Here is a 10,235-nt window from a genome sequence, read left to right on the forward strand (position 1 = left end):
CGGGTCTCCAGACAAGCCGGGGGCGGCGGAGGGGCAGCCGGGCGCCGGGGCGCGAGGCCCTTCCCGGGGCCGAGGGCCGGGTGACCCGCCCGGCTCCGCTGCCCGCGCACGGCCGCCGTCCTCGGGGAGCCCCGCCAATGGCCGCGCCGGGCCCCCACGTGACCCGCCCCGCCCCCGCCGCCGATTGGCCGCTCGCCGTCGCCTTGGGGCCGGCAGCATGGGGCGGGCGTCACGTGGGGGCGGCGGCGCCTCGGGGACTGGCGGCCATGGAGCCGCGGGCTGCGGGGGCGGGGGCGGGGGCGGGGCGCGGGGACGCGGACCTGGGGGGGGAGGCGGCGCCGCCGCGGGGCGGGCGGGCCCAGGCGGGGGCGGGGGCGGCGCCGGAGCGGGAGTCGGAGCCGGAGCCGGAGCCGGAGCGCGAGCCCTGCGGCGCCGTGGCGGTGAGGCCGGGGCCGGGGCCGGGAGCGGGAGCGGGAGCGGGAATGGGGATGGGAGCCGGGCCGGGCCGGGAGCGGGAGCGGGAGCGGGAGCGGGGATGGGAATGGGGCCGGGGCCGGGGCCGGGGCCGGGAGCGGGAGCGGGAGCGGGAATGGGGATGGGAGCCGGGCCGTGAGCGGGAGCGGGAGCCGGGCCGGGCCGGGCCGGGCCGGGAGCGGGAGCGGGAATGGGGATGGGAATGGGGCCGGGGCCGGGGCCGGGCCGGGCCGCGCCGCCCAGTCCCTTCCCTGCGGGCCTGTCCGGCGCGGAGGAGGCCGCGGGCCGCGCCCCTCCCCCTCCCCCCCCGCTGCCCCCCCCCGCCTGTGGCCCCGGGGGTCCCCGCCGCGCTGCAGGGGGGAGGGGCCGCCCCCCGCGTCCGCGGACACAAAACCCGGGCGCGGCGCGGCCCACGCTGGGCCCGAGGCCGCGGGGGGGGGCGGGTGGGGGAGGGGCAGCCCCTGCGCCCCGGCCCTCCTCCTCCTCCTCCTCCTCCTCCTCCTCCTCCTCCTCCTCCTCCTCCTCCTCCCCTCCTCCTCCTCCTCCTCCGCGGCCGGACCCCGCTGGGGGCCCGAGGGGGGGGGGCCGCCAGCCGAGCCGGGCCTAGGCGAGGCCTCGGGCCCCGCGGCAGGTCCGGGGGCCCCTGGGCTTGGGGCCCCGGGAGAGGAGGGGCGGGGGGGGGCGCGGTGCCCCCCACAGGCCGGACCCCCGGGCCCTGGATGCGCAGAGCCGAAGCGCCCCCGCCCCCCAGGGCCCCCCAGGGCCGCAGCGCGGCCGCGCCCTCTGCCCGGAGCTGCCCCCCCCCCCGGGCCCCCGCAGGGACGTTTGTATCTCTCAGGCCGGGGGTCCGGGCTCCCCGGCCGCAGCGGGGCGGCTCTTGGGGCCCGGGGCCCGCCTGAACTCGGGGCTCCGCCTCTGCCACCTCGCTGCCCGCAGCATTGCCCCTCCCGGGAGATGGCATCTCGCGCTTGTCTTACTTTGCCTCTCTCACTTGGATGGTCCTTGGGAGCCGGTTTTCTGATGACGTGACGTTCTCTATATCATTTCTTTGGAAACCGCCAGTTTTAGCTCCTTTGACCCGTAACCACTCAGCGCCCCACCCACGAACCTTGAGCCAGTTACCGAAATTCAGGGGTTAAAATTTAAAGAACCATTGCGGAGCCCCCAGTTTGAGAGCCCCGACATAAAGGCAGGATAAGTGGGGGATGGAACAATAGACTGTTCTAGAGCAGATTTTGCCTCATTTTGTGGCCGGAGTATGTGCAGAGGCTCATAGCAAGCAAAGGTGGATGGGAAGGGGGCTGAGCTCCAGGCCAACCCCTCCTGTTAAAGATGGACTAATGGAGACCCAAGGGGGCATGAATGGCAGGGGCATGAATGGCAGGGTCCTGCGGGTACTTCATCGCTTAGCGATTTGAGCCAGGATCTTAGAAGGCAGTGAGACTTCACGGGCTATTGAAACGGAAGGAGAGAACGTGCCAGTGGGTTTGTTGAGCCGTGGAGCGGGAAGAAAGCATGCTGGTTCCCAAATTATTTTTCCAGAAATGCCGCTGCTAAGTGACGGTTATTTTTCTTTCAGCCGAGAAACGACGAGAAGGTGCCAAGGTTCCAAATTGTTTTTCTTTGTTCAGGTCAGCTTGGCCATGTCTGACCACATCTATCAAAAGAAGGAAGGAGGTGAGGAGGTCATGAGATGGAGACCCAGAGTAGGCAAGTAACCCTCCCTGGGCAGGTGTTGAGGGACAGAAGGACGGACTCAGTGATGGAGAGAAAGGGCCTCAGTCACCGTGCTCTGCTTGCACGGCTAGGCGCCGGACCCAGGGCCAGTGAGTGGAAGCTACCAAGAGGCAGATGAAGGTTTGGAATCAGGAAAGCCAGCCTGGCTAACTGTAAGCTGTTCCTGAATGTAGTGGGCTGCCCTCCGGCAGCTCCCAGAGCTGGATGCCCCAGAACAGGTGTGCTGTGAGGGTCACTTTCTTTTGGGGTGGAATTAGACCAGACAGGTCTTTTCTTAAGTAAGGGTCCTGGTGAGGTCCCTTCCTATGCCTTGTGGCTCCTGAAGGATGCCATCCAAGCTGAGATCCTCCAGCTGTGACGCTTGGGTGCCTTGGCAGCTCTTCCTTGTTGTTTCTTATTCTCACATCTTATCTATCCCGTCTTTGCTGGGCTCAACTCCTCTTTTGTGTATTAGTTTTTTTCCTCTTGGAGTTGTCTGCCAAAGCAGCATCAGAAACCTAGAACTCCCTAGATAGTTTCTTTCATCATTTAAATGACTCCTAAAATCCTGCAGAATTTTTGAATTAAAATAATAACTCATGGTTTCCCCTATCCGCCCATCCCATGCCTCTTGTGTCCAGGGTCCTATGAGGGTTCCTTTTGCCAGGCTTTGTCTCCCCCTGCAATGCTTGTTGTGGGAAAAGGCAGCAAAATATGTGTAAACAACCCCTAGATGATAATGGATGTGTGCTTTGGGAAAACTGAAGGACAAAAAGTCTTCTATTAATTCAGCAATACTTTTAAACAAATTAATTGGTACTAAAGCAGCATTTGTATATTGAAAAATTTGTTAATAGTTAAAAGTTCTGAATCACTGTTTGGGCTACAGAAGCATATTTCTCTATTTAATTTTAAATCACACCAGGGCTCTGATTTTGCTATGAGGGGCATTCACAGGATGTCTCTTGCCCTTCCCCCTCTTTTTTTTAATATGTGGAAAACTAGTGTTGGTAGGTGACTTACATACCGAGATGTGTACACTTAACATTTATTTTTCTGGGGAAAAATCAGATTGTCTACTAGAGCCAAATAGAGATAAATTTTGTTTTATCCAAATCATGACTTTCCTCTGTCAGTGCTGTTAATTGGAAATTTGCTGACCTTTCCATTGGGGTTTTGCTTTTATTTAAAAAACTTAAAACAGCCCAGGGCCACTTTTGTGTTTGCCAGAAATTTATAGAACTTTTCCTCTTCTCTGCCAACTTTGCAGCTGGTGGGGCCCAGAATATTCCCTTACTTGGGGATACGGACCTTCTTGATGATGAGATGCAGGATTTTGAGGATTCTGAGGAAGACTTGAACTGGGAGCTGGAAGATGGGATGGAGAACAGTGACTCCCCAGAGGCCGAACCTCCTGATAAGGAGGACTGGGACACCGAGTTGATTGCTGACCAGGGGAATCCGTACGGTAGGTGTTGCTGCTCCCTTTGGGCCCTGGATGAGTTGAAACCTAATGTCCGTGTAGGGGTTCATGCCTGTGACCCCCCCCCCCCCAGGCTGCCTGCAATCATTGAGGCTTTTCTCCTTTATTTTTTGAAACTTCTTTCAGGTGCTGAAGACATCCACCGTGCTAGCATTCAAGAATTCTGTCTCTGGGCACCTCGGGCCCAGCAGGGAGACATGATCTATGATCCGAGCTGGCACCACCCTGCCCCCCTGACTCCCCACTATTCCAAAATGGTCTTTGAGACAGGGCAGTTTGATGATGCTGAAGACTGATGAGAAACTGGGTTACTTTGCTGCCTTGTGGGCCGGTCTCCCCTTGGCCTTTTTCCCATCCATTGCATTTCCTTATTCCTGCTTGTGAGGTGGGACCTCACATTGGAGAGCAGTGTTGGTATGGATCCTAGAAGCTGCTGCATTTTCATAGACTGTCATGTTTAAGAAGGGAAAGAAAGCTTTTCTTTCCAGTTTTTTTTTGTTTTGTTGGCATAATCCTGCCTGAACAAGGGTGGGCACTGTGGCATTAGAGGAGGGGAGGAGGATCCTGGTGGGGGATTTTTTTTTTTCTTAAATAAAAGTTGAAAAATCAGAATGCTGCTTTTGTCATTCCCCAACCCCTTTCGTTGGCTGCTTCTGAACCAGTTTGGACTCGTGGCTTCCCGGTGCCTGCTTTTCACATTTTTAAAAAGAAATCAGTAAAAGTCTGGAGGTTTCCTAGTACTGCCTTGGTGTCACTCTCTTGTTGATCAGGAAAGGCTTGAGGGGGGAGTGGGGGGGATGGTCTCTGTGAAGTCAGAGACCTGAGAACTGTGTGCCCCCTTCTACATGAAAGCCCTTCAGAAGGCCTCTTCCCATCACTTTTTAAAAAAAAATCTTTTAATATTTTATATATGGTACAATGTGGATTCCTAGGTGACACAATGGATAGAGTGCTGGCCCTGGAGGCAGGATGATAGGAGTTCAAATTTGGCCTCAGTCACTGTCCATGTGATCTGATCCTAGGGAAGGTGCTTCCCCATTTGCCTCACTTTCCTCATCTGTAAATGAGCTGGAGAAGGAAGTGGCAGACAAGTCCAGAATCTAAATCCACCCCAATCTCCCTCCCTCTCCCCCCTTCCCCCCCCTCTCCTTCCTCCACTCTCATTGGTAGAACAAAAGCTACTCAAAGGAAAGGGTGGGGTCTGTGCACTGTACTAAATACTTTACAGATATGTCATGTAAGAGTAGAGTTATTCCTATTTTACAATTGAGGGAGCTGAGGCAGCAGATAAGTGACTTGCCCAAGATCATATGGAGTAAGTGAGGCTACATTTGGATTTGGATCTTCTAATTTCCTCAGGTAGGGCCTTTTCATCCAGAGTGCACATTTTTCTGAAAACTAGACTTGTGATTTCCTTGGTGTAGGAAACTCCCAACGAGGAAATTTCTTCTATTAATATATATATATATATATCTCTTTTATTTTGTAACAGTCTGTATAACTGTTTCCTGTTCTATGAAGAGGTTTGATGATTTAATTGGGATTACAGCCCAGTGCAGAAGGAGAACATGAACTCGGCTTTTCCTGACTCTCAGGATTGATCTGGAAACCTTAGGATTGATCTCTGACCCCACACAACCTCTTGCTTTGTACATAATAGACCCTTAATATGTTTTTGTAGAATTGAATTATCTCTGAAACAAATAAGGCTGTATTTTCAAATCTTACTTGAGACAAGTAAATTTTTTTAAAGTCCTAAATCTAACATTTCAAGAACATGTGCCTAATAATGGTCAATTAAACAAACATAATTAGTTAAGCAAAACAATTCTCAGTGCCTGTGAAGCAATGAACTAGAGCTTTCTTTAAGGGAAGTCAAGGCCTGTGCTCTGTCAAGAGAATAACTAATCTTAACTCTTAAAAGCCTTGGTCAAAATTCAAGGAATGAAGGTTATTATTTAAGTTAACCTTAGGGCCTTTTAAAATTTTTATTATTCTGAACTTGATAAGATGAAATTTATATATAAAAAGAACAGAAAAAAGAATATAACACCATATACATACCCCCTCAAGTTACAGTCACTATCGAGTTTGGGTCCCAGAATTGACTGCTACCCAGTTGTGCAGATGACTGACCCCTAATACTATGGCTCACAAGCCCCTCCCAATGTGCTCCCATTAATGATCACCTAGTAATTTAGGGTTTAGCGATAGTTATCTTAATTTTCGTTTTGAACAGAGGCACTAATACATCAGTTCCAAATTGCTCTGCAGAATGATTGAATCAGTTCACAACTACACCTTGCATCCGTGTCTAGGTTTTCCAACATTGCCAATATTAGTCATTTTCCTTTTCTGTCATATTAGTTGATTAGAATTACTTTAATTTGCTTTTCTCTAATCAATAGTAATTGAGAGCAGAGGATGTCCCTCAAATAGGAAGTGGCGAAACAAGTTGTGGTATATATGCTGCAAGAAAGGATGAGGTGGACGCCTTCAGAAAAACCTGGAAACAGGTTATATAAACTGATGCCGAGTGAAGTGAGCAGAACATTGTAACAGCAATGTTGTGTGATGATTAACTATGAATGACTTAACTCTTCTCAGCAATACAGTGATCCAAGATAATTCTGAGGGACTTCGGATGAAAAATGCTGTCTGCCTCAGATAAAGAACGGGTAGTCTGAATGCAGATCAAAGTATACTTTTTAAAAACTTTATTTTTCTTGTTTTTCTTCTTTCACATGATTAATAAAATATATTTTGCATGACTGCACAAGTATAACTTCTATCAAATGCTTGCCATCTTAGGGGAAAGGTGAGAGGAGTGAATTTGGAATTCAAAATTAAAAAACATGTTAAAAATTGTTTTTCCATGTAATTGGGAGAAAATAAAAATATTAAACAGAAAAGTCTTCCTTTAAATCCTGAGATGCACTTGGTGAAACAGACAGAACAGTTGAGGGAATAGTGGACTCAACTTCAGAGTAAGATAATAGTGTACAAATGTAGGATACCCAGGTACCAAAAGAGTAATTTCCAATTCTTGTTTCTGGAAGTCCTTTCTGTGTACAGTTTCTCTCAGCTTCCCTCTTTAGGTAGCATTTCTGCTTTGTGGGCCACTCAGCTGCGGCCCTGGGGTCTGAACCTCTTTTGACCTAGGACCATAGATCTGCAATCCTTGAAGCCACTTCCTCTTTTTGGTACCATCTGCCTCCATACCTGTCCTTGGGTGTGTTTTCTTTGCCAGCCAGGAAGGATTTCCTGATCCAGTAGCAAAGTCCTTTGCAAAGTAAAGTCCCTTCCATTCCTGTTCCCTACCCTAGCTGCTCTTTTATAGGGAGTACATTTCCTCTATAAAGCTTGCTTGAATCTGGACCAATGAGTGAACTACTTCTGTTGTACAAAGGCCTAATGGATGTGTGATTTGACCATTCACAAGAAGCTTCTTGATGGATATCAGTTTCATTCAATAATGCTTTTAAGTTGATTAATTTATTCAAGAATACCTTACATTGGAGGTTTTTGTGACTTCATCATTTGAGGATTTCCCTCTCCTACTAGAAATTGATAATTTTTTCAGAATATATAAGAAACTGAATGTACTGCTGGTCAGTGTCTCCCTTTGAACTTTTCTTCTCTGTGCCATTTTAAAAGAATACTTCATTGACTTTTTTTTTTCAGTCAAAGCTTTTATTTTTTTGCAAGGCAGTGGGATTAAGTGGCTTGCCCAAGGTCACACAGTTAAGTAATTATTAAGTGTCTGAAGGCGGATTTGAACTCAGGTACTCCTGACGACTCCCGGGTCAGTGCTCTATCCACTGTGCCACCTAGCCACCCTTCATTGGTTCCAAGTTATACATTGATCTCAGTTGAATGTGATGACAGTGAACTCATATCCTTAAGAAAAATAAAGTATGAGATAATAAAATTACATAATAATATAATTCTTTTTTCCCTAATTTGATGGTAATAGTCTTTGGTCTTTGTTCAAAGTCCATAATTCTTTCTCTGGATACAGATAGTATTCTCCATTGCAGACAGCCCCAAATTGTCTATGGTTGTTGCACTGAAGGGATGAGCAAGTCCATTAAGGTTGATCATCACCCCCATGTTGCTGTTAGGATAGCTCAGTGTTTTTCTGGTTCTCATCTCGCTCAGGATCAGTTCATGCAAATCCAGACTTCCCTGAATTCCCATCCCTCCTGATTCCTAATAGAACAATAGTGTTCCATGACATGCATATACCACAGTTTGCTAAGCCATTCCCCAATTGAAGGATATTCACTTAATTTCCAATTCTTTGCCACAAACAGAGCTGTTGTGAATATTTTTGTACAAGTGATGTTTTTACCCTTTTTCATAATCTCTTCAGTGGTATTGCTGGGTCAAAGGGTATGCACGTTTTTGTTGCCCTTTGGGTGTAGTCCCAAATTGCTCTCCAGAAAGGTTGGATGAGTTCACAGTTCCACCAACAATGTATTAGTGTCCCAGATTTCCACATCCCTTCCAACATTGATCATTGTCCTTTCTGGACATATTGGCCTGACTTGTATTTTTTAAAACAAATTTTGGCCTCCTTTAACCCTCCTTTTCTCAAATCCCTTCCCTCTTTATTTAAAAATAAAACCCAAAACAAGCCCCACCAAAACCTTCAGCTCTCTCTTTTAACAAATATTAATTGTGAAGCAAAACAAATCCAAATGTTGGCCATAATTAAGAACCATCAGCTCTAACATGCTCACCATTCCTCTCCCCATCTAATATGTCCTGGACAATGTACTCCTCCTTGGGCTTTGCTTTCCTCACTGCCGATGGTAGATTAGCTGATCTCTAAGGTCTTCCCAACTCTTAATCCTATAATACTTTCCTTCTCCTTTAGCCTTTAGGCCTTATCAAGGTCAAGCACCTTGCTAGATGTTAGGGAGACAAGATTCGCAATGAGGATGATGTTTATCCTTCATTCTTGAAGAAGACCAGGGCATTGGGGAAGTGATGCCATGCCAAACACTTGAACTGGATTTGAGTGAAGGGGGGCTGTGCTAAGTCACTATTGACCTGCACCACCCCTCGGCCCCATGAAAACGTGCAGCATAAATATAAAGTTAATGAATAAACTCAGATAGACACATGGGTCCTATGGGAGAACATTGGCTAAGGATGGGGGATGGGGAAGGGCTTCGTTGAGATGAGGTCTGCATGGAATCTTCAGAGAAGGGAGCTCCTATCAGGAGAAGGCAAGGAGATAATGCGATCCTGGCAGGGAAACTAGTCAGAGCAACAACCCTGAGATAGAAGGTGGGGGTGTCTTCAGTGAATTAGGGCAATTTGGCTGAATGACTGATGAGTTCTGTTCAACAATGGAGTAGGGGGAGCAAGGACAGGTGGTCTAGGACTTTAGAAGCTAAACTGAGGAATCCATATTTTATTTTAGCCCAGGCCCTTCATTGTAAAACTGTAAAGTTTTACAAAAAAGGGAAACTGAGTCCTAGAGCATTTAAGCAACCAAGGTCCTGCAGAGACACCTCCCAGGTTATCTCATTCCATTCCCTCATTTTACAGGGGAAGACAATGATGCTTGCAGTGTGATTGGATGATACTCAGGCGCGTCTCTTGGATTTGAAGGTGTATGCTCTGGTTCGAGATTTAATGCACCTCCCATTCTACTAGACTAGAAAAGAAAAAACCATGGAGACGTTTAGGATCACTTTTTGGACGGTTGCAAGGAGATTATTTTTCTTTTTCCCCAAGGAGGCGCTTATGGTTCCAGAAATGCTGCCATTTCTCATTAGTTGACTTCTGTTGTGGAGTCAAAGCCACGTGTCTTGCAAAGGCCAAGGCTCAGACCTGGACCCTGTCAGCTGCAGACCCCCAACCATCTACTCTTGGCCTGAGTTTCCTCCTTCTCCCAGCAGGTGGTGCCAAAGACCATGTCATTATGTATGGACAGGCTCCTGAAACTTGGGGTCCTTTCTGTCCCCATGGAGAATCCCTGTCCCTGGGAATCTGGAAGTCTCTTGCTAATCCCAGCTAACAGCCAGCGAGCTCCTAAGCTGAGAGTTTTCTCAGGAGAGGTGTGGAGTAGGAGCTTTAGCTGCATGAACTTCTTTTATTTTTATTTATTTATCAATTAATTAATTTACTTATCTATTTATCTAGTTATTTATTTATTCATTTGTTCACTTATTTATTTATTTAATTATTCATTCATTCATTCATTCATTTATTTATTCATCCATTTATTTTTGGATTTTACAATTTTCCCCCTAATCTTGTTTCCCTCCCCCCACCCCCCCACAGAAGGCAGTCTGATAGTCTTTACATTGTTTCCATGATGTACATTGATCTAAATTAGATGTGATGAGAGAGAAATCATATCCTTAAGGAAGAAAAATAAAGTATAAGAGATAACAAAATTATATAATAAGATAATGGTCCTCCCCCCCAAATTGAAGGTAATAGTCCTTAGTCTCTGTTCAAACTCCACAATTTTTTCCTCTGGATACAGATGGTATTCTCCATTGCAGACAGCCCCAAATTATCCCTGATTGTTGTACTGATG

At 48.1% G+C, this 10,235-nt stretch overlaps 1 protein-coding gene across 1 annotated transcript; it reads left to right on the forward strand.

Moving 5' to 3' along the window:
• Nucleotides 1-137: 137 nt before the first annotated feature.
• On the forward strand, nucleotides 138-4,285 carry COPRS (coordinator of PRMT5 and differentiation stimulator). The gene is made up of 4 exons (XM_074190097.1): nucleotides 138-440; nucleotides 2,106-2,151; nucleotides 3,461-3,658; nucleotides 3,800-4,285. The coding sequence occupies exons 1-4, from the start codon at nucleotides 138-140 to the stop codon at nucleotides 3,967-3,969; spliced, it is 717 nt and encodes a 238-aa protein (XP_074046198.1). The 3' UTR covers nucleotides 3,970-4,285.
• Nucleotides 4,286-10,235: the final 5,950 nt, after the last annotated feature.

The sequence above is a fragment of the Macrotis lagotis genome, chromosome 5 (assembly GCF_037893015.1).
Source record: "Macrotis lagotis isolate mMagLag1 chromosome 5, bilby.v1.9.chrom.fasta, whole genome shotgun sequence".
NCBI lineage: Eukaryota > Metazoa > Chordata > Mammalia > Peramelemorphia > Peramelidae > Macrotis > Macrotis lagotis.

What these genes read in the sequence shown, in the direction of transcription:
- COPRS (XM_074190097.1), top strand. Translation starts at nt 138, where the DNA reads ATGGCCGCGCCGGGCCCCCACGTGACCCGCCCCGCCCCCGCCGCCGAT. An exon ending in CTATCAAAAGAAGGAAGGAG is followed by an intron (nt 2,152 to 3,460) that starts GTGAGGAGGTCA and finishes CCAACTTTGCAG; the next exon opens with CTGGTGGGGCCCAGAATATT. An exon ending in TGACCAGGGGAATCCGTACG is followed by an intron (nt 3,659 to 3,799) that starts GTAGGTGTTGCT and finishes AACTTCTTTCAG; the next exon opens with GTGCTGAAGACATCCACCGT.